At 44.4% G+C, this 24,402-nt stretch overlaps 1 protein-coding gene and 1 long non-coding RNA gene across 6 annotated transcripts in view; one reads left to right on the forward strand and one right to left on the reverse strand.

The window, feature by feature from the left end:
* The window catches only part of LOC137380664 (uncharacterized), a 13,434-nt gene extending 3,883 nt beyond the window's left edge, over positions 1–9,551 (reverse strand). Inside the window, exons 1-2 of the long non-coding RNA XR_010977059.1 lie at positions 9,352–9,551; positions 615–699 (exon numbers count right to left, since the gene is read on the reverse strand). This is a non-coding gene — a long non-coding RNA (uncharacterized lncRNA). The remainder of the gene's footprint in view (positions 1–614; positions 700–9,351) is intronic.
* LOC137380662 (arginyl-tRNA--protein transferase 1) overlaps positions 8,740–24,402 on the forward strand; it is a 297,262-nt gene continuing 281,599 nt past the window's right edge. For 4 of the 5 annotated variants that reach the window (XM_068052847.1, XM_068052849.1, XM_068052850.1 and 1 more), the window contains exon 1: positions 9,661–9,806. In XM_068052847.1, coding sequence (XP_067908948.1) covers positions 9,698–9,806 — 109 coding nt within the window. In that variant the 5' untranslated portion in view covers positions 9,661–9,697. Of the gene's footprint in view, positions 8,968–9,660; positions 9,807–24,402 lie in introns of those variants that run through there. The other variant, XM_068052848.1, reaches the window with a different exon arrangement.

Raw genomic sequence — 24,402 nt, forward strand, 5'->3', positions numbered from 1 at the left:
TCTTTTCCATGGCTCTAAAATTACTCTCTTCACTGAACTGTAACTGTCACCTATTTGCCCACTTTGACTTATCCCTGCAATCTTTGCATTCATTCTCTCAATTTTCCATACCCTCTAATTTGCTATCGGCGCACTTCAGTACAGTTCTTGTGTTTCTGTCCTAATTATTTTAAATATAAGCAGAAAATAATAAATTACCATTATTAGCATCCACCAATCCAAAAAACATCAATTTAACCACATGTTTTGCTTTCTGTCCTTTGTGATCTACCTCTGTGTGGCTACATACCTTGTAACATGTACCTTCATAACTGGTATTTCTTGATTAATCTTAATGTTTTATGAAAATCCATACATGCAACATCTATTGCATTCCATTTATCTGTACGGATTTTCCTCAAAACACAATTAAATTGATCTCTCGTGCCTACTTAGCCCAAAGCTAACTATTCACTAATTTCAAATGGTATTGTGAACTGAACATTTGCTCACATCGGAATTGAAATGTTAAATTTCCTGTGACATTGTTTTGTTTGATGAACACTATATAAACAGGGTTCTTCATTAAATTGATAAATTTGATTAATGTAGTAAGACTACATTTAGTTACTCACTTGCTGTTGGACTATTCACTTTGTTTTACATGTAAGTTGCTATTTTTTCCATTATTAAAGTTGGACTCAGGCTGCTCTTCGTGGTCTGCAAGAAAAATGAAAGCAAACTAAACAGTTCCTCCAGTGCTATTCCAATGCACCAATTTCTCACCAAATACACAGGATGTCTTAATATTCTGATTGGCAGAAAAATGGTGGTTTTGATTTCTCACACTCCCTTACCACAGTGCGGCGCAGTGGTTAGCACCGCAGCCTCACAGCTCCAGCGACCCAGGTTCATTTCCGCGTACTGCCTGTGTGGAGTTTGCAAGTTCTCCCTGTGTCTGCGTGGGTTTTCTCCGGGTGCTCCGGTTTCCTCCCACAAGCCAAAAGACTTGCAGGTTGGTAGGTAAATTGGCCATTATAAATTGCCCCTAGTATAGGTAGGTGGTAGGGAAATGCAGGGACAGGTGGGGATGTGGTAGGAATATGTAATTAGTGTAGGATTAGTATAAATGGGTGATTGATGGTCGGCACAGACTCGGTGGGCCGAAGGGCCTGTTTCAGTGCTGTATCTCTAAACTAAACTAAAAACATATTGCCAATGGTAGTTTGTCATATAAAAATATCAAGTGAACTCGTGAGCAATTTTGCATTGTTGAGTTTTTCTTTCTTGCCAATTTTCTTTCCAGCCTCCCAGAAGGCACTGATTCCTTGTTGGGGTATTGTCCCACAGGCACAAGATTTATTACCTCAATCAAATGCAGGTTATCCATAGAAGCCTTAGCTCTGAACATCTGCAAGCTATTTGATTGGGAAAAAGGGTTCACAATTCAGTGCTGCAATCTGCTAACTTAATCAACAGAAATCAAATCCAGAATCATCAGTTCTATATGACTCACTATTACACTGGCTCATATCTTTACTTTCCAGCCTTTTGAGGAAACCATCCCAGTGGCTTTTTAGTGACATAGCAAGGCCTAAATAATTTACCATTTTTTGTGAGGCTTAACTGAATACAATTAATAGCAAGGAGTTGGAAGACATCTACGTCATCATCGGAACTAGTCTTCACGCTGCACATCAACATGTTTGTATTTAATATTTTTGTTAAAATTACTTAATGAATGGTATAAACTGATCATATATAACTTGAAGATATGGGACATGATGCCACTACAGAATCACAAAAATGAAAGATTTCCCACTCCAGTCTCTCCTCATTCTACCACTATTTTGTACTTTGTTGTAGATCTCAACCATCTATTATAGTTTTAGCCTGTATAGACTGTTTTGATTGGTCAGTTTAAGAGGCGTGTCTTGGTAGGTTTATTTGGTGTGAGGTGCCTGGCACACGGAGGACTGGTGCGGTTGCCAACGTTTGGCAGTGGGGTGGGGGAGGGTTGGTGGCGAACAAATACAGCAGAAGGTAAGGGGAGCCCAACAATAGTTACCCTGACTGGAGAGATTGTTTCCATAAGGGATGGGATTAATGGGAGGGATTGGGATGGCAAGAGTGAGATGGAGGGATGGAATAGGATGAAGGCACTGGAGGGGTGGATGAGATGATGGAACTGGTTAAGTGTGGCAAAATGGCAGGAACAATTATTCAATACAACTTATTATTTGAAAGCTATTCTTTGTGCTAACAATGCAGATTTACTAGATTTGAATGGAAAAGTTTTAGAACACTGAAGTGAATTAAAAGATTACATCAGCATTAATTCTACAGACACAGAAGATGATAATCGTCCCTCTAGAGTTTCTACACAGTCTATCTCCAATGGGCATGACACTGGGCAACCTTAGACTCAAGGAAGGAGCGGTTATAATGTTGCTATGAAACTTGACTCCTAAACAAGGACTGTCATGGAAAAAGATTGGTAGTCAAGAAGTTGCTTTCTTCCATGATAAATGCTGAAGTTATAACAGGCAGGTTTCAAGAAAATGGAGTGTGTATTTATTATGAGGCAATCAAAGGGGAGATTCAAGGGGTTCAGAGGGAACATGTTCCCACAAAGAAAAAGGGAGACAGCCAAATCTAGAGCCCCGTGGATGTCAAGGAGCCTACAGAGTAAGATAAGGCAGAAAAGAAAAGCTTATATCAGACACCAAGAACTCAATAGGAACATAGGAAGATAGGAACAGGAGTAGGCCATTCAGCCCCTCGAGCCTGTCCTACCATTCAGTGAGATCATGACTGATCTGCGGCCTAACTCCATATACCTGCCTTTGGCCCATATCCCTTAATATCTTTGCTTAACAAAAATCCATCTATCTCCGATTTAAAATTAACAACTGTTCTAGCTTCAACTGCTGTTTGTGGGACAGAGTTCCAAACCTCTACCACCCATTGCGTGAAGAAGTGCTTCCTAACATCTCTCCTGAAAGGTCTGGTCTTAATTTTTAGACTGTGCCCCCTAGTTTTAGAATCTCCAACCAGTGGAAATAGTTTATTCGTACTAGGTGCAGCCAACAACATCTGCATGAAAACCAGGTCAAAAAGAGCAAGCAAGCTGTGTGGTAAGTGTGATTGGTCCCACTCCCACAACATTGTCCTGCATTTCAAGATCTGTACAAGGCATGCGGTACAAAAGAACACTGGGCCCACCTATGTAGGAATTCTGGCTCCAAAGATGTAGCCAGAAGTCATGGTCAGACACAAACAAACAGATGACAGATGCAGCAACAGTAGCAAGGAAAACTCCTGAGACCTGCATAAACACAAGGTGATGCAGTGAAACAGACCTGAAATAAGGCTCAGAGCGAAGCAATTCTCAGCCAAAAGACAAGCAGGCATTTCACATAGTCAAACAACTGGAAGCTTTTGCCACTATGAACATCACATGCCCAAAGAAAACTGGCAAACATACACTCAGGGTCAAGATTGACACTGGCGTTACTGCAAATACTACAGAAAGCTGAGAGGAGTATAGGAAGTGGAGGGCCGAAATCAAAAAGGAAATTAGGAAAGCAAAGAGGGCATGAAAGAATAAAAGCTAAATACTGCAGATGCTGGAAATCTGAAATAAAAACAAGAAATGCTGGAAATACTCAGCAGGTCTGGCAGCATCTGTGAAGAGAGAAGCAGAGTTAACGTATCAGGTCAGTGACCCTTCATCAGAACTGGCAGAGGTTAGCAATGTAATAGGTTTTAAGCAAATAAAATGGGGGTGGGGCAAGAGATGACAAAAGAGGTGTTAATAGGACAAGGTCACAGAGAATAACTGACCAGAAGGTCATGGAGCAAAAGCAAACGGTATGTTAATGGTGTGCTGAAAGACAAAGCGTTAGTGCAGACAGGGTGTTAAATGACAGAAAAATAGAACAACGTGGTCCAAAGCATAAACATGACTAAAAAAGCAGTGGGTAGGCACATGGTAAAAAAATAAATGATTAAACAAAATTAAATAAAATAAATAAAGAGAAAAGAAAAAATAGCTAAAAATAAAAAGGGGGCCCGTCATGCTCTGAAATTATTAAAATCAATGTTCAGTCCGGCAGCCTGTAGCGTGCCTAATCGGCAAATGAAATGCTTGCGTTGATGTTCACTGGAACACTGCAGCAATCCCAGGACAGATATGTGGGCATGAGAGCAGGGAGATGTGTTGAAATGGCTAGCAACCGGAAGCTCAGGGTCATGCTTTTGGACTGAGCGGATGTGTTCCGCAAAGCGGTCACCCAATCTGTGTTTGGTCTCCCCAGTGTAGAGGAGACCACATTGTGAGCAGCGAATACAGTATACTAAATTGAAAGAAGTACAAGTAAATTGCTGCTTCACCTGAAAGGAGTGTTTGGGGCCTTGGATAGTGAGGAGAGAGGAGGTGAATGGGCAGGTATGACACCTCCTACGATTGCATGGGAAGGTGCCGCGAGAAGGGAACGAGGTGTTGGGGGTAATGGAGGAGTGGACCAGGGTGTCGTGGAGGGAACGATCCCTTCAGAATGTTGACAGGGGAGCAGAGGGGAAAATGTATTTGGTAGTGGCATCATGCTGGACATGGCGGAGAATGATCCTTTGGATGTGGAGGCTGGTGGGGTGGAAAGTGAGGACAAGGGGAACCCTGTTGTGGTTCTGGGAGGGAGGGGAAGGGGTGAGGGTAGAGGTGTGGGAAATGGGCCAGACATGGTTGAGGGCCCTCTCAACCACAGTTATGGGGGGTGGGGGAATCCTCGTTGAGGAAAAAGGAAGACATATCAGAAGCGCTGTCGTGGAAGGTTGCATCATCAGAGCAAATGCGTCGGAGACAGAGAAACTGGGAGAATGGAATGGAGTCCTCACAGGAGGCAGGATGTAAAGAACTGTAGTCGAGGTAGCTGGAGGAGTCGGTGGGCTTATAATGAATATTAGTAGACAGCCTATTTCCAGAGATGGAGGCAGGGAAGTCGAGGAAGGGAAGTGTCACAGATGGATCATGTAAGGGTGAGAGAAGGGTGGAAATTACAAGCAAAGTTGATAAAGTTTTTCAGTTTGGGGTAGGAGCAGGAAACATCACCGATACAGTCAATGTACCAGAAAAAGAGTTGGGGGAAGGGGGCCTGAGTAGGACTGCAACAAGGAATGTTCGACATATCCCACAAAAAGACAGGCATAACTAGGACCCATGCGTGTACCCAAAGCAACACCTTTTACTTGAAGGAAGTGAGTGGAGTTGAAGGAGAAGTTGTTCAATGTGAGAACAAGTTCAGCCAGGCAGAGGAGGGTGGTGGTGGATGGGGACTGGTTGGGCCCCTGTTCAAGAAAGAATCGGAAAGCCCTCAACCCATCCTGGTCGGGGATGGAGGTGTAGAGAGATTGGACGTCCATAGTGAAGAGGAGGCGGTTGGGTCCAGGAAACTGGAAATTGTCAAGATGACATAGGGCATCAGAAGAGTCATGGATGTAGGTGGGAAGAGACTGGACCAGGGAAGAAAAGATAGAGTCAAGATAGGAATAAATAAGTTCAGTGGGGCAGGAACAGGCTGAAACAATGGGTCTGCCGGGACAGTATGAGGCATGAAAGAATATTGGCAAGCAAAATCAAGGTGAACCCAAAGATGTTTTTTCAATACATTAAGAGTAAGAGGATAACTAAGAAGGGAGTAGCACCCATAAAAGACCAAAAATGTAACCTATGTGCAGGGGTGGAAGATATTGGTATGGTTCTTAAAGAATATTTTGCGTCTGTCTTCACAAAAGAGGGGGACGATACAGATATTGTAGCTAAGGAGGAAGAGTGTGAAGTATTGAATATTATAAACATAGGGAAAGAAGAAATATTAGAACAAAGAACAAAACAGCACAGGAACAGGCCATTCGGCCCTCCAAGCCTGCGCCGATCATGATGCCTATCTAAACTAAAACCTTCTGCACTTCCGGGGTCCGTATCCCTCTATTCCCATCCTATTCATGTATTTGTCAAGATGCCTCTTAAACGTCGCTATCGTACCTGCCTCCACCAACTCCCCTGGCAGCAAGTTCCAGGCACTCACCACCTTCTGTGTAAAAAACGTGCCTCGTACATCCCCTCTAAACTTTGCCCCTCGCACCTTAAACCTATGTCCCCTAGTAACTGACTCTTCCACCCTGGGAAAAAGCTTCTGACTATCCACTCTGTCCATGCCACTCATAACTTTGTAAACCTCTATCAGGTCGCCCCTTCACCTCCGTCAATCCAGTGAAAACAATTTTAATGGGATTAGCATCCTTGAAAGTTGATAAACCACCAGGGCCAGATGAAATGTATCCTAGGCTGTTAAAAAAAAGCAAGAGAGGAGATAGCAGAGGGTCTGACCATCATTTTCCAGTTCTCACTGGATACAGGAGGTGCTGAAGGATTGGAGAACTGCTATCATTGTGCCCCTGTTTAAAAAGGGAGTGAAGGATAGACCGAATAATGACAGGCCAGTCAGTCTAACCTTAGTAGTGGGCAAATTTTTGGAATCTATTCTGAGACAGGATAAAATGTCACTTAGAAAGGCACAGGTTAATCAAGGACAGTCAGCATGGAATTATTAAGGGAAGATCTTGTTTGACCAACTTGATCAAATGTTTTGAAGTAGCAAGGAAGATAGATGAGGGTAGTGCAGTTGATATGCTTTACATGGATTTTAGCAAAGCTTTTGACAAGGTCCCACATGGCAGACTGGTTAAAAAATAAAATCCCATGGGATCCAGGGAAATGCAGCAAGGTGCATACAAAATTGGCTCAGTGTCAGGAAACAAAGGGTAATTGTTGACGGTTGTTTTAACGACTGGAGGGCTGTTTCCTGTGGCGTTCCGCAGGGCTCAGTACTGGGTCCCCAACCTTTTGTGGTATATATTAACGATTTGGATGTAAATGTAGGGGGCATGATCAAGAAGTTTGCAGACGATACAAAGATTGGCCATGTGGTAGATAGCGAGGAGGATAGCTGTCGGCTGCAGGAAGATATTGATGGTCTGGTCAGATGGGCAGAAAAGTGGCAAATGGAATTCAACTTGGTGAAGGGTGAGGTGATGCATTTGGGGAAGTCAAACAAGGCAAAGGAATACATGATTAATGGGAAAATACTGAGAAGCGTAGAGGAAGTGAGGGACTTTGGAGTGAATGTCCACAGATCCCTGAAGATAGCAGGACAGGTTGATAAGGTTGTTAAGAAGGCACATGCAATCCTTTCCTTTATTAGCCAAGGTATAGAATACAAAAGCAGGGAGGTGGAAGAGCCAGAAAAATGCAGCTATGAGGAAAGATTGGATAGGATGGGGTTGTTCTCCTTGGAACAAAGAAGGCTAAGGGGAGATCTGATTGAGATGTACAAAATTTTGAGGGGCCTGGATAGAGTAGAGGTTAAGGGTCTATTCACCTTAGCAGAGAGGTCAGTGATGAAGGGGCATAGATTTAAAATGATTGGTAGAAAAATTAGAGGGGAGATGAGAAATTTTTTTTCAGTCAGAGGGTGATGGGGGTCTGGATCTCACTGCTTAAAAGGGTAGTTGAGGCAGAGACCCTCAACTCATTCAAAAAGAGTCTGGATATGCACCTCATGTGCTGTAATCTGCAGGGCTACGGACCAAATACTGGAAGGTGGGATTTGAATAGGTGGATAGTTTTTCGGCCGGCATAGACACGATGGGCCAAGTGGCCTCGTTCTGTGCCTTAAACTTTCTATGATTCCTCAAATAATATTGAACCTGTCAGATGTAAACCTGCTTTTTCAACTCAGGAGAAAACAGTTCCCAATTAGACTTTCATATTCTATGACTATAAACGATTCACAAGGCCAGACTATTGACCAAACTTACATGGATATTCCTCGGCCTGTTTTTACACAGACAGCTTAATGAAACTTTTTCCAGAGTGAAAAGTTTTGATTCTGATAAAGTCTTTGCTGAAAGACTAACTAGAAATTTTGTACTGTTGCAATAGATACTAATTTGACTGCAAATGTTTTGCGAGTCCCTTCTAGTACATGATTATTTTAATATATTGACTTGTCCTAACGAACCGTGGATAAGAAAAAAAGCAGTATATTTGACATTTAAATCAATTACAATCATTTCAGAACTTAAGTTGCATTTAGCTTTTGACAGAATAAGTATGTAGGAAAATGTTTAATGCTGCTGCGATTACAGGTGCTTTTGATAAAAGATAATTCGAGCTAGTTGCTATGTAGAAAAGGATTATTTAATTCGAATCACTACCGTACAGCCGCTGGTCTAATAGCAGCTTTACTATTTGGTTTAGAATTGGCAATGTGATAATTCTGAGCTGTGCGTATGGGAAGCTCCTGAATAAACTTCATTCTGCCCAGGTGTAACTTTCTCTCTTAACCCCTTGCCGACAGATCAAGATAACCACATTTTGCATAGTTTAAAGTGAGTGAATGGAATTAAAGTTGCACACTTCTACAATACTAATCTAGTCGATACGATTAACTTGATCGTCAATGGCTAACGATAAGACACAAAATAGCACAATTGTCATGTTAACATACTATTACAGGCTGAGTTTAGTTGCTGACAATATACAAGAAGAAAATTACAACTATTTGTACTTTAAAATATTTTGCAAAAGGTAAATAGGTAACCGCCAAATTTGCAAATTTAGTCAGTAAAAATGCGTCACCCTCTTTCTCGTTCTTCAGTCACATATCTAGTTGCGAGGGATTTTTAAAATAGCGCTTTGAAGAATGCTACGAGCATTATTTCTGAGTTGGCATGTGACTTGGTGTTATCGAGGTTTTTTTTATCCCGTAAAGCCTTGGGTCGGTCGGAAATGTAAAAAAGAATTGCCATTGGATTGAACGAGGTTAAACAAACGACAGGGGATGTATTCAATCGTGGAATACAAAGGTTTAAAGACCGATTATCTTTGTGGGTATTGTGGTTCGGATGATGGTAAAGTGTCCACGGGTAAGTCAGAAGCTTGCTACCATGTATTTAATCATGAACCCTTCCTAGTGTCAGATTCCGTATTTCCCTACTGCTTCAACAAATAACATTGTGACTGAGGCTTTAGTAGTGAGTGTAGGCCTCTATATCTCGAACCACTTTTTGCAAGATCGCTGCGATGCAGAATCTGTTTGGTTCCCAAACCTGAGCATTAAAAATCTCAATTTAGTGTACAAGTGAGATCCTTTTAATTCTTTAAAAACACAACCGCCAGCCCTACCACAGGAGCTTAAGCACAAAATCGAGGATTTTGGCTGCGTCAGCCGGGCTGGGGGTTTTATCCGGTAACATCTTCATTTTTTATTAAGGACACACACATATAAATATATCGCGGGATGTATGCACCTGATCTCTCCTGGACTGTTGGGTTCTCCACGTAAAATAATAAATAGCGGTCACAAAAGTGGGAGCTGAGTGCAACAGCTCGAAGGGACCACATTATACTATACACTTTGTACAGTCTCAACAAGGGGCACTCGGCCTTCTTTCCACAGTGCCAGACGTGAACGATTAACCAGTCCCAGGGCAGTGCGCAGTCGCGGAGCGGCGGCGGGTGCACAGGCGCGCCCCCAAGGCCGGGGCGGCTGCGGGTGCACAGCCGCGCGCCCGCCCGCGGAGCCGTGCTCTCTGATTGGTCGGTCGGAACGGGACATGCGCGCGCTGTGGGCCCGGCAACAGCTGTTTGGCGATCATGGCCGCCAAGAGCGGTGACAGTCTCCTCAGTATCCTCGAGTATTTCGCCGACGATGAAGGTTACAAATGTGGATACTGCAAGGGGGCCAGCAGTAACTACTCCAACGGTGAGGGAAAATGAAGAGATCCGTTACAGTGTTTGGGTGTATCTGAAAGGATGAGAAACACAAGAGGGAGAGCGTTCATATACAGAGGCTGGACCAGGCCCCCTTTTTTCTCCTGATTGATGAGGCCAGAAAAACAACGGGAGCCTACTGGAGTGGGGCTGGTTCAGGTTTCTACCTTCTTTCCTCACTGCCTGTGATACCAAAGATTTACAGGCAATTCCAGCATCGCTCAGAAATGCATCAGGTTTATTATAATAACTAAAACTCTAGTACATTTATCAATCTTGGTTAATAACTTTTATTCTGGGGTGGGACGGCTAAATCTAGAGCCCCTGGATGTCAAGGAGTATACAGGGTAAAACGAGGCAGAAAAGGAAAGCTTATGTCTGACATCGAGAACTTAATATTACAGAACACCAAGAGGAGTAGAGAAAGTGGAGGGGTGAAATCAAAAAGGAAATTAGGAAAGCAAAGAAAGGGTATGAAAGAATATTGGCAATCAAAATCAAGGTGAACCCAAAGATGTTTTATCCAATATATTAAGAGTAAGAGGATGACTAAGTAAAGATTAGGGCCCATAAAAGACCAAAAAGGTATCTTACATGTAGGGGTGGAAGGTGTTGGTATGGTTCTTAATGAATACTTTGAGTCTGTCTTAACAAAAGAAGGGATGATACAGATATTTTATTTAGAGATACAGCACTGAAACAGGCCCTTCGGCCCACCGAGTCTGTGCCGACCAAGAACCACCCATTTACACTAACCCTACAGTAATCCCATATTCCCTACCACTTACCTACACTAGGGGCAATTTATAATGGCCAATTTACCTATCACCTGCAAGTCTTTGGCGGTGGGAGGAAACCGGAACACCCGGCGAAAACCCACGTGGTCACAGGGAGAACTTGCAAACTGAGGAGTGTGAAGTTTTGGATGTGATAAACATAGGGAGAGTGTAAGTATTAATGGGATTAGCATCCTTGAAAGTGAATAAATCACCAGGGCCAGATGAAATGTACCCCAGGAGGCTCCTAAAAGAAGCCAGGGAGGAAATAGCAGAAAGTCTGACCATCATTTTCCAGTCCTCGCTGGACACAGGTGTGGTGCTGGAGGATTGGAGAATTGCAAACTTTGTACCTCTGTTGAAAAAGGAAGTGAAGGATAGACCGAATTATTACAGGCCAGTCAGTCTTGCCTCAGTAATGGGAAAATTATTGGAATCAATTCTGAGACAGAATAAACTGTCTCTTCGAAGGGCAGGAATTAATCAAGGATAGTCAGCATCGATTTATTAAGGGAAGATAGTGTCTAACTAACTTGATTGAATTTTTTGAATAAGTAACAAATTGATTGATGAGGGTAGTGCAGTTGATATGGTTTACATGGATTTTAGCAAGGCTTTTGACAAGGTCCCACATGGCAGACTGTTTTTAAAAAATTAAACCCCATGGGATCCAGGGAAATGCAGCAAGCTGGATACAAAATTGGCTCTGTGGCAGGAAACAAAGGGTAAATGTTGACAGGTATTTTTGCAACTGGAAGGCTGTTTACAGTGGCGTTCCGCAGTGCTCAGTACTAGGTCTCCTTTTTGTGGTATATATATTAACAGTTTAGATGTAAATATAGGGGGCATAATCAAGAAGTTTGCAGATGACAAAAAGATTGATTTGTGGTTAATTGCAAGGAGGATAGCTGTAGACTGCTGAAAGATATCAATGGACTGGTCAGATGGGCAGAAAAGTGGCAAATGGAATTCAACCGGAGAAGTGAGGAAGTCAAATAAGGTGAAGGAATAGACAATTAATGAGAGAATACTGAAAGGTGTAGAGGAAGTGAGGCACCTTGGAGTGAATGCCCACAGATCCCTGAAGGTAGCGGGACAGGTCGATAGGTGGTTAAGACATATGGAATCCCTTCCTTTATTGGCCGAGGTATAGAATATAAGAGCAGGAAGATTATGCTGGACCTGTGTAAAACATTAGTTAGGCCACTACTTGAGTACTGTGTGCTGGTCACTTCATTACAGAAAGGATATAATTACACTGGAGAGGGTACAGAGGAGATTTACGACTATGTTGCCAGGACTGGAAAACTGCAGTTATGAGGTAAGATTGGATCGGCTGGGGTTGTTCTCCTTGGAACAGAGGATGCTGAGGGGAGATTTGATTGAGATGTACAAAATTGTGAGGGGCTAGGATAGAGTGGGTGGGTAGATCCTATTTACCTTAGCAGTGAGGTCAGTGACTAGGCAACATATATTTAAAGTGATTGGTAGAAAGATCTGAAGGGAGATGAGGAAAACGTTTATCACCCAGAAGGTGGTGGGGGTTTGGAACTCACCGCCTGAAAGGGTAGTAGAGGCAGAAACCCTCAACTCAATTAAGAGGTGTCTGGATAGGCACCTCAAGTGCCGTAAACCGCAAGGCTACGGACCAAATGCTGGAAGGTGGAATTAGGCTGGATGACTCGTTTATCAGCCGGCGCAGACATGATGGGCCAAGTGGCCTCTTTCTGAGCCATAAATGTTGTATGATTCTAAGATGCTCTAACTGGAAACTTTGAAATTGACAATTGTAAGTGATTTTGGGTAAACATGAATGAATGACTTTTAATTATGGACATTTTAAGTGGTGGGGACTGTATTGCATTTACTTTGTAACGGTTGGGTTCCATATAGTTGAGCATCTTCCAGTGGTTTTGTGGTAGCAACTGTCATATGAGAAGTTCTGAGAAGCGAGAGGCCGCCTGTAAGCCGGCACAGAAAGTTCACAGGCGCAAACTACAAATGTGAGATCCCTGTGTGCTGATTGGATATATTGTATCCGAAAACGATTTGTGAATGCACTGTCAGCAAAGCAGATGAGAATTTACTTTCACACTTAATTGCAACAATCCAAAGGGAATTATTCGTGTAAAAATTGTAATTGTATATAAATTGCAGTACTCCGTCCAGAGCATTCTGTGCTCACTCTGTAGTCCTGAAATCCTGATGTCATTTTGTGCAGTCATTAGATCTCCACAACTTAAGCACTCGCATAACTGTCCAAACAACTCGAGTCTGTTCTGTATTTGCTGCAGATGGATGGTGGTTAATTAGTTGATGAAATGAATATAATTCATGTTGCTTCAGTAATTATTAATAGTTTCAGTAAATGCAGAGCCCAAGATTAAGTTTAAATTATTAATCATCTTTGTGATTCATTTTTGTTCTACTGATAACCCACCAAGCATACACACTCTTCATCCTAGGTTCATCTTTATGCAGATATGGATCTGGCTGCCAGGAGGTACAAAACAGTGGTCCTAAACTCACTGCGATTTTCCCAGTCATGGTGTACTACATAAATGCAGAAGCAGCCTTTGGCTTGGGGAATTCAAAAGCAAGTTTCCAGTCAGCTACCATTCATTATGCATCTTGGAATTATATTTTTATAGGGGTCTGCTTGGGCCACAACTTGAGTATTCTGACCAGTTCTGGTCACCACTTTAGGGAGGATGTGAGGCTGCAGGAGAGATTTACTAGAATGGTTCCAGGGATGAGGGATTTTAGCTGCAAAGTTAGGTTGGAGAAGCTGGGGTTGATTTCCTTGGAGCAAAGGCGATTGAGGGGAGATTTGATAGCGATGTACGAGATTATGACAGGCTTAGATAAGGTAGACAAAGAAAAGCTGTTCCTATTAGCTGATGGTACAAGGACACAGATTTTAGGTTTTGGGCAAGAGATGCAGGGGGAATGAGGAAGAACATTTTTACACAATGAGTGGCAATAACCTGGAGCTCACAGCCTACAAGGGTGGTGGGAGTGGAAACAATCTGGTTTCAAAAGGAAATTGGATGGGCACTTGAAGGAAATAAACTTGCAGAGCTCTTGGGATAGAGTGGGGGAATGGGACTGATTGGATTGCTCGACAGAGAGCCAGCATGGACTCGATGGGCTAAATGGCCTCCTTCTCTGCTGTAAGGGCTCTGTGACTATTTTAGTTATAGGAAGCTTGAGCTGTATAGATGGTACATTGCTTAAGTTAGTAAAGGCTGTGTTGCAAGCATGAAACTTTCACTTTTTAACCAGTTTTAGGGAGAATCGCTTATGTCAGAAAACTGTTAATGTCCACAAAATAGGTCTGCATAAAATGCCAGAGTAGCTTTTGTGAAATGGGTCGTTCTTTTCCCAGCATTCATAATTGCAGAGAAACTCTCTCTACATGTTGATTTTTTTATTGGTTCATGAGATGTGGGCGTCGCTGACTAGGCCAGCATTTTATTGCCCATCCCTAATTGCCCTTGAGAAGGTGATGGTGAGCTGCCTTCTTGAACTGCTGCAGTTCATATGGTGCAGGTGCACCCACAGTGCTGTTAGGAAGGGAGATCCAGGATTTTGACCCAGCGACAGTGAAGGAACGGCAATATAGTTCCAAGTCAGGATGGTGTGTGGCTTGGATGGGAACTTGCAGGTGGTGGTGTTTCCATGCATCTGCTGCTCTTGTCCTTCTAGTTGGTAGAGGTCGCTGGTTTGGAAGGTGCTGCTAAAGGAGCATTGGTACATTGCTGCAGTGCATCTTGTAGATGATACATACTGCTGCCACTGTGTGTCAGTGGTCGAGGGAGTGAATGTTGTGAATGGGATGCCAGTCAAGTGGGCTGCTTTGTTCTGGATGGTGTCGAGCTTCTTGAGTGTTGTTGGAGCTGCACCAATCCAGGAAAGTGGAGAGTATTCCATCACACTCCTGACTTTTGCCTTGTAGATGGTGGACAGGCTTTGGGGGGTCAGGAGGTGAGTTACTTTCTGCAGGTTTCCTAACCTCTGACCTGCTCTTGTAACCACGGTGTATATATATATGGCTAGTGCAGTTCGGTTTTTGGTCAATGGTAACCCCCAGGATGTTGATAGTGGGGGATTCAGCGATGGTAATGTCAAGGGGAGATGGTTAGATTCTCCCTTGTTTGAGATGGTCACTGCCTGGCACTTGTGTGGCGCAAATGTTACTTGCCACTTATCAGCCCAAGCCTGGATATTGTCCAGGTCTTGCTGCATTTCTACACAGACTGATTCAGTGTCTGAGGAGTCACGAATGGTTCTGAACATTGTGCAATCATCAGCGAACATCCCCACCTCTGACTTATGATTGAAGGAAGGTCATTGATGAAGCAACTGAAGATGGTTTGGGTGCAGTGTTGAAATTGACAGGTCTGAGAGAATTAGGGGTGGTGAGGGAAAAGTGTTGTTGATCTTAGCTCAGTTTAACTGAATGAAAGGAGATACATTAAGAATTCTTGGGGCCTAGGTGGCAAGAACATTCCGTCCTCCCACCGGCTCAACTTTACTACACAACTGATGCATTAAAACTATTATAACATCTGTATTTTTAGACAGTAAAAACATAATCAGGGCTGAGAAAAGACATAATTGGAACACCGATGCCTGTTGCTCAAACACAGGGTTGCCGGAAATTAAAATACGATTATAGCTCAAAGTCAGTCAAATAGTAGCTCAGAAAGAGTTATGTTAGAGTCATAGAGTTATACAGCACCGAAACAGGCCCTTCGGCCCGTCGTGTCTGTGCCGGCCATCAAGCACCTATCTATTTTAATCCCATATTCCAGCTCTTGGCCCGTAGCTTTGTATGCTATGGCATTTCAAGTGCTCATCTAAATACTTCTTAAATGTTGTGAGGGTTCCTGCCTCTACCACCCCTTCAGGCAGTGTGTTCCAGATTTCAACCACCCTCTGGGTGAAAAAAGTTTTCATCAAATCCCCTCTAAACCTCTATGCCCCCTGGTTATTGAACCCTCCGCTGAGGGAAAAAGTTTCTTCCTATCTATCCTATCAATGCCCCTCATAATTTTGTATACCTCAATCATTTCCCCCCTCAGCCTTCTCTGCTCTAAGGAAAACAACCTTAGCCTTTCCAGTCTCTCTTCCTAGCTGAAATGCTCCAGCCCAGGCAACATCCTGGTGAATCTCCTCTGCACCCTCTCCAGTGCAATCACATTCTTCATATAGTGTGGTGCCCAAAACTGTACACAGTACTCCAGCTGTGGCCTAACTAGAGTTTTATACAGCTCCCTACTCTTATTTTCCATGCCTCGTCTAATAAAGGCAAGTATCCCGTATGCCTTCCTAGCCACCTTATCTACCTGTGCTGCTGCCTTCAGTGATCTATGGACAAGTACACCAAGGTCCCTCTGACCGTCTCTACTTCCTAGGGCCCTACCATCCATTGTATATTTTCTTGCTTTGTTAGTCCTCCCAAAATGCATCACCTCACACTTCTCAGGGTTAAATTCCATTTGCTGCTGCTCCGCCCATCTTACCAGCCCATCTATCGCGTCCTGTAATCTAAGGCTTTCCTCTTCGTTATTTACGACAACCACCAATTTTCGCATCATCTGCGAATTTGCTGATCTTACCTCCTATATTCACGTCTAAATCATTAATGTACGCTACAAACAGCAAGGGACCCAGCACTGATCCCTGCGGTACACCACTGGTCACAGGCTTCCACTCGCAAAAACAACCTTCGACCATCACCCACTGCCTCCTGCCACTAAGCCAATTTTGGATCCAATTTGCCTAATTACCCTGGATCCCATGGGCTCTTACCACCTTAACCAGTCTCCCATGCGGCACCTTATCAAAAGCTTTACTGAAGTCAATGTAGACTACATCAACTGCTTTACCCTCATCTACACATCTAGTCACCTCCTTGAAAAATTCAATCAAGTTAGTTAGACACGATCTCTCCCTGACAAAGCCATGCTGACTATCCCTGATTAATCCCTGCCTCTCCAAATGGAGATTAATCCTGTCCCTCAGAATTTTTTCCCAATAGTTTCCCTACCACTGATGTTAGATTCACCGGCCTGTAATTACCTGGTTTATGCCTGCTACCTTTCTCTGTCATTCGCTGTCCTCCAGTCCTCTGGTACCTCACCTGTGGCCAGAGAGGATTTGAAAATTTGTGTTGGAGCCCTGCTATCTCCTCCCTTGCCTCACATAACAGCCCGGGATACTTCTCATCTGTGCCTGGGGATTTAACCACTTTTAAGCCCGCTAAAACAGCTAATACTTCCTCCCTTTCAATGCTAATTTGTTGAAGTATATCACAGTCCCCCCTCCCTGATCTCTACACCTACATTGTCCTTCTCCATACTGAACGCAGATGAAAAATAATCATTTAAAACCTCACCTGTGTCCTCCGGCTCCCCGCACAGATTGCCACTTTGGTCCCTAATGGGCCCTACTCTTTCCCTGGTTATCTATCCCCTTGCCCTTCATATACTGATAAGATGCCTTGGGATTTTCCTTTACCTTTCCCTCCAGTGTTTTTTCATGCCCCCACTTCGCTCTCCTAATTTTTTTTAAAGTACCCCACGCTACACTTTCTATACGCTAGGGCCTCCGCTGTTTTCAGCACTCTGCATCTGCCATAAGCCTCCTTTTTTTTCCATATCCAATCCTCTATATCCCTTGACATCCATTTTTGTTACTGAGGGTAATTAAGGGTTAGTTTTATCTAAAGTCTTGTCTGTCTTTTATTTAGCAAATTAACTTAACAGTTGCTGTTTGGGTTGGAGAAGGTGAGTTATCGACCAGCTTTAAACAGAGTTCACTCAGGCTCTTCTTGCAGCTGCACCTTGTTAATTAGCTAACTGGCTTAAACCAGTTTTCAGGGGCTAGAGTCAGACAGTATAAAACTGGGCCAACTTACATTGCTGACTTTGTTTGCACTGGAGTGCTGACTTGGGGCTGCATTAGAGTGCTAAAGTGGGAGTTTTGTGACTGAGGGAGTTCGGTGAGGAGGGAGCAAGGAGCTCCTTTCATTTCCTACCTGTCCTCAAAGAGCGTGAGGGGAGCCGAGCACAGCTGACTAGTGAGTAAGTCCTGGTGGGTATTTTTCAAACTGGATTGAATTGTAAGTCATTGTTTTAGCAAGACTTAGTTGATTTTTTTTATTACTGTAACAGTCTTAAGTTTTGAATTTAAAGGGCTTAATCATGGCAGGAGAGCTTAAGGCCATGGTTTGCTCCTCTTGCTGCATGTGGGAATTCGGGAACATTTCCAGTCCCTGGGACCAGCATGTGTGCAGGAAGTTTGTCCAGCTGCAGCTCCTGGAAGCTCGGGTTTCAGAGCTGGAACGGCGGCTTGAAACACTGTGGAGCATCCACGAGTCTGAGAGCATCTTGGACAGCACGTTTGGAGAGGTGGTCACACCGCAGCTGAAGGGACTTGAGGAAGGAAGGGAATGGGTGACCACCAGGCAGTCCAAGAGAAACAGGCAGGTAGTTCAGGAGTCCCCTGGGGTCCCGCTTGCAAATCGGTATTCCATTTGCTGATTCCTCCCAGGAGTGCGGACAGAGCCAAGCTTCTGGCACCACAAGCAGCCTGTCTGCACAGGAAGGGGGAAAGAGAGGAAGAGCAATTGTAATTGGGGATTCTATGGTCAGGGGAACAGATAGGCGCTACTGTGGCCGTCAACGTGACTCCAGGATGGTGTGTTGCCTCCCTGGTGCCAGGGTCCGGGATGTCACTGAACGGCTGCAGGGCATCCTGAAGGGGGAAGGTGATAAGGCAGTGGTCATGGTACATGTTGGTACCAATGACATGGGTAGAAAGAGGGATGAGGTCTTGCATCAAGAATTCAGGGAGTTAGGCAGTAGACTAAAAAGCAGGACCTCTGGTTGTAATCTCTGGATTACTCCCAGTGCCACGTGCTAGCGAGTATAGAAATAGGAGAATAGCATAGATGAATGCGTGGCTTAAGAGTTGGTGCAAGAGGGAGGGTTTTAGAATCCTGGACCACTGGGACCGTTTCTGGGGAAGGTGGGACCTGTACAAGTGGGACGGTCTACATCTTGAACCAGAGGGGGACTAACATCCTTGCTGGCGGGTTTGCTAGTGCTGTTGGGAGGAGTTTAAATTAATTTGGCAGGGGGAGGGGACGCAGATTCCTAGCAGAATAGGGACACATCTAAACACAGGAAAGCAAACAAGTCAGAGGGAATACAGTGGAAGTAAGTTTCAAGGGAGTAAGACCAGGATGGATGGCCTCTACTTTAATGCCAGGAGTATTACAGGTAAAACAGATGAGTTGAGGGCAAGGATTGACATGTGGAATTGTGATATAGTAGCCATCACGGAGACATGGTTGAGGGAGGGGCAGGATTGGCAGCTCAGTATCCCTGGATATAGAATCTTCAGGCGAGACTAAGGAGGGGGCATTGCAATATTCGTTAAGGAGTCAGTTACTGCAGTAAAGAGAGATGATATCTTGGAGGGGGCATCAAATGAAGCTTTATGGGTAGAGTTTAGGAATAAAAAAGGGACAGCCACATTGCTAGGTGTTTATTATAGATCCCCAGATAGTCAGCGAGAAATTGAGCAAATATGTGCGCAATTCGCAGAGGTGTGTAAAAATAATAGGGTAATTATATTAGGTGATTTCAACTTTCCCAACATGAATTGGGATAGTCATCGTGTTCAGGGCTTAGATGGAGTGGAGTTCTTAAAATGTATACAGGAGAACTTTTTAGCTCAATATGTAGAGGATTCAACAAGGGAGGGTGCAGTGCTGGACCTAATTCTGGGGAATGAAACCGGACAGGTGGTTGAGGTGTTGGTGGGGGAGCATTTTGGTGATAGCGACCACAACATGGTACAATTTAAGCTTGTTATGGAGAAAGAAATAGACAAGTTGCAAAAAAAGGTTTTGGATTGGGGGAGAGTGAATTTTAGTAAAATAAGGCAGGATCTGGCCAAGGTAGACTGAAAAGAGTTACTTGTCAGGAAATCTACAGAAGAGCAGTGGGGGGCATTCAAAAAGGATATGGGGAGGGTACAGGCCCAACATGTTCCCTCGAGGGTAATAGGTAGGAGCAACAAGCTCAGAGAACCATGGATGACCAGAAACATTCAGGGTACGATGAGAAGGAAAAGAGAGGCTTTTAGCAAATACAAGGAGAGCAAATCAACGGAAGCATTAGTGGAGTGCAGAAAGTGTAGGATGAAGCTTAAGAAAGCAATTAGGAGAGCAAAGAGGCAATATGAGAAAGCTCTGGCTGGTAAAAGTAGGGAAAATCCCAAGATATTCTCTCAGTATATCAATGGGAAGAGGATAACCAGGGAAAGAGTAGGACCCATTAGGGACCAAGGGGGAAATCTGTGGGTGGAGTCAGAGGACATTGGTAGGGTGTTGAATGAATACTTCACATCTGTCCACCCAAGAGAATGAGGATGTAGATATGGAACTTAGAGAGAGAGAGACTGAGGTTCTTGAGCAAATTGTCATAGGGAGTGACAAGGTATTGGAGGTTTTGGAAGGCTTAAAAGTGAACAAATCTCCAGGTCCAGACGGTTTGTGTCCCAGCATCCTGTGGGAGGTGAGGGTGGAGATTGCAGGGGCTCTGACCCAAATTTTTAATTCCTCTCTGGCCACGGGGGAGGTGCCAGAGGGCTGGAGAACAGCTAATGTGGTCCCACTATTTAAGAAAGGCTGTAGAGATAAGCCAGGGAACTACAGACCAGTGAGTCTCACGTCCGTGGTAGGGAAACTATTGGAGAAAATTCTGAAGGAGAGAATCTATCTCCACTTGGAGAAGCAAAATTTGATTAGGAATAGTCAGCATGGCTTTGTCAGAGGGAGGTCATGCCTAACAAATTTGATTGAATTTTTTGAGCATGTGACCAGGTGTGTAGATGAGGGTAGTGCAGTTGATGTAGTTTACATGGATTTCAGCAAAGCCTTTGACGAAGTCCCACATGGGAGACTTATCAAGAAAACCAATGCACATGGGATACAGGGTAACTTGATAAGGTGGATTCAAAATTGGCTTAGCTGTAGGAGACAGAGAGTGATGACAGACGGCTGTTTTAGTGACTGGAAGCCAGTGTCCAGTGGCGTACCACAGGCATCTGTGCTGGGTCCCCTATTGTTTGTCATTTATATAAACGACATAGATGACTATGTGGGGGGTAGGATCAGTAAGTTCGCGGATGACACAAAGATTGGCCGAGTGAGGTTGAGTGTCTTGGGTTACAGGAAGATATAGACGGGATGATCAAATGGGCAGAAAGTGGCAGATGGAATTTAACCCTGAAAAGTGTGAGGTGATGCACTGGAAGGAGTAATGTGACATGGAAGTATTCAATGAATGGCCTGACACTGGGAAGTTCCGAGGAACAAAGGGACCTTGGCGTGTTTGTCCATAGACCTCTGAAGGCAGAAGGGCCGGTTAATAGGGTGGTGAAAAAGGCATATGGGACACTTGCCTTTATCAATCGAGGCATAGATTACAAAAGCAGGGAAGTCATGTTGGAGTTGTGTAGTACTTTGGTAAGGTCACAGCTGGAGTACTGTGTGCAATTCTGATCGCCACATTATAGGAAGGATGTAATTGCACTGGAGGGGCTGCAGAGGTGATTCACCAGGATGTTGCCTGGGATGGAACATTTAAGCTATGTAGGGAGGTTGGATAGGCTTGGGTTGTTTTCGCTGGAGCAGAGAAGACTGAGGGGTGACCTGATTGAGGTGTACAAGATTGAGGGGCATGGACAGGGTGGATAGGGAGCAGCTGTTCCCCTTAGTTGAAGGGTCAGTTACGAGGGGACACAAGTTTAAGGTGAGGGGCAGGAGGTTAAAGGGGGATTTGAGGAAGAACTTTTTTACCCAGAGGGCGGTGATGGTCTGGAATGCACTGCCTGGGAGGGTGGTAGAGGCGGGTTGCCTCACATCCTTTTAAAATGTACCTGGATGAGCACTTGGCACGTCATAACATTCAAGGCTATGGGCCAAGTGCTGGCAAATGGGATTAGGTAGACAGGTCAGGTGTCTTTAATGCATCGGTGCAGACTCGATGGGCCTCTTCTGCACTGTGTTATTCTGTGATTCTATTCTGTTCCCCGGACTTGGTCCTACCCTTCACCTTTAGGGAGCATGTTGGCCCTGAACTCTCACTATTTCCTTTTTGAATGACTCCCACTGGTCTAATGTAGACTTTCCTACAGTAACTGCTCTCAGTCCACTTTGGCCAGATCCTGTTTTATCATATTGAAATTAGCTTTCCCCCAATTCAGTACTTTTATTTCTGGTCCCTCTTTGCCCTTTTCCATAACTACCTTAAATCTTACAGATTTACACACTATCCCCGAAATGCTCCCCCACTGACACCTCTACCACCTGTCCAGCTTCGTTCCCTAGGATTAGGTCCACTACTGCCCCTTCTCTTGTTGGACTATCTACATGCTGGCTCAAAAAGCTCTCCTGTATGCACTTTAAGAATTCTGCCCCCTTTAAGCCTTTTGCACTAAGACTATCCCAGTTGATATTGGGGAGGTTGAAATCCCATACTGTTATTACCCTATTATTTTTACACCAGTTTGAGATTTGCTTACATATCTGCTCCTCTATCTCTTCCTGACTGTTTGGAGGCCTGTAGTACACTCCCAGCCAAGTGATTGCCCCCTTTTTGTTTTTAAGTTCTACCCATATGGCCTCATTTGAGGAACCTTCTAAGATATCATCACTCCTTACTGCAGTAATTGACTCCTTGATCAACAGTGCAATGCCACCTTCTCTTTTACACCCTCCCCTGTCACGCCTGAAGATTCTATACCCTGGAATATTGAATTGCCAGTCCTGCCCTTCCCTCAATCAATTCTCTGAGATAGCAATAATATCATATTCCCATGTGTTAATCAACACCCTCAATTCATCTGCCTTACTAGTAAAATAGATGCAATCCAGCCTTGCATTATTCGCTTGTGCCTTAATAGGTCTAAATCTGCTCTGCCTTCCAGACTGACTCAGTTTCTCTTCTGTATTTGACTGTGCCTCACCCCCTACTGTACCTACACTCTGTATCCCATCCCTCTGCCAAATTAGTTTTAAACCCTCCAACAGCACCAGCAAACGTCCCAGCAAGGAATTTGGTCCCGTTCCGGTTCAGGTTCAACCCGTCTAACTTGTACAGGTCCCACCTTCGCCAGAAACATACCCAGTGATCCAGGAAACTAAAGCCCTCCCTCCTACACCATCTCTTCAGCCACGCATTCATCTTCTCTAACCTCCTATTCCTATACTCACTAGCACGTGGCACCGGGAGTAATCCAGAGATTACAACCTTTGAGGTCCTGCTTTTTAATCTGCCACCTAGCTCCATAAATTCTTGTTGCAGGACCTCATCCCTCTTTCTACCTATGTTGTTGGTACCAATGTGTACCACGACCTCTGACTGTTCACCCTCCCCCTTCAGAATGTCCTGCAGCCGCTCCGTGACTTCCTTGACCCTAGCACCAGGGAAGCAACATACCATCCTGGAGTCATGTTTGCGGCCACAGAAACGCCTTACGATAGAATCCCTTATCACTATAGCTCTTCCACTCTTTTCTGCCTCCCATCCTGTGCAGCTGAGCCACCTGTGGTGCCACAGACTTGGCTCTTGCTGCATTCCCCTGAGAAGCTATCTTTCCGAACAGTATCCAAAGCGGAAAATCTTTTAGATAGGGAGATGGACCTGTTAATCTGAGTTCTTTTTGCCTTCAGTCTGGTTCAGTAAATATACCGAGTCGGATGTGTAGGTAAAATCAATTACTTTATTTGCGCAGTCGCCAGCGGACTTACTCTGGGGGAGACCCGACAGACTCTGGTGGAGTCAGTGCCGCTGTTCTCAGAGTAAGTCCGCTGGCGACTGCGCAAATAAAGTAATTGATTTTACCTACACATCCGACTCGGTATATTTACTGAACCAGACTGAAGGCAAAAAGAACTCAGATTAACATACCCAGGGACTCCTGCGCTAGCTGCCTAGTTCTTCTACTCTGCTTGGCGGTCACCCATTCCCTTTTTGCCTGAGCAGTCTTTACCTGCGGTGTGACCACCTCCCTGTACGTGTTATCCACGATGATCTTAGCCTCGCGGATGTTCCACTGTGTCTCCAGCCGCCGCTCTAGATCCGAAACGCGGATTTTGAGTAGCTGCAGCTGCACACTTGTTCGCCCTGGACAGTGGAAGTGTCCATGATTTCCCACATTGCGCAGGAATGGCACTCCACACTGCCGAGCTGCTCTGTCATGACTTACCCTTAATTTACTCCCTTAAATTACCCAAAAATTAGATTATTTACATTAGGGATCTTGATTCCCTAAAAGAAAAAACCCACTTTATTAAAAACAAACTGTAGAACTTTCTCTTTACTTTGGTTACTTACCCAGCTATTTAGACTTATTCGCTAACAGCAGTTACTCACCAACCAATCACCTTGCAGCTTTCCTGTGATGTCACTTGACTTTTTTTTCAAAACTCTGGCGCACCTGGACTGCTCTCCGCTCCCGCAAGGTAAGCGACTAGCCGTGATCCTCAGGCTGTATTTATCTGCTCTTCGCTCAGCGTTCTCCCCGCAGATCCACTCCGCTTCCGGAAGGTAAGTGTCTAGGCCGCGATCCTCAGGCTGTATTTATCTGCTCCTTGCTCGGCGTTCTCCCTGCAGGTCCGCTCCTGTCCCAGAAGGTAAGTGTCTAGGCCATGATCCTTGGGCTGTATTTATCTGCTCCTTGCTCAGCGTTCTCCCCGCAGGTCCGCTCCTCTCTGCTTCCGGAAGGTAA

This window comes from Heterodontus francisci, chromosome 20 (assembly GCF_036365525.1).
Source record: "Heterodontus francisci isolate sHetFra1 chromosome 20, sHetFra1.hap1, whole genome shotgun sequence".
NCBI classification, from domain to species: domain Eukaryota; kingdom Metazoa; phylum Chordata; class Chondrichthyes; order Heterodontiformes; family Heterodontidae; genus Heterodontus; species Heterodontus francisci.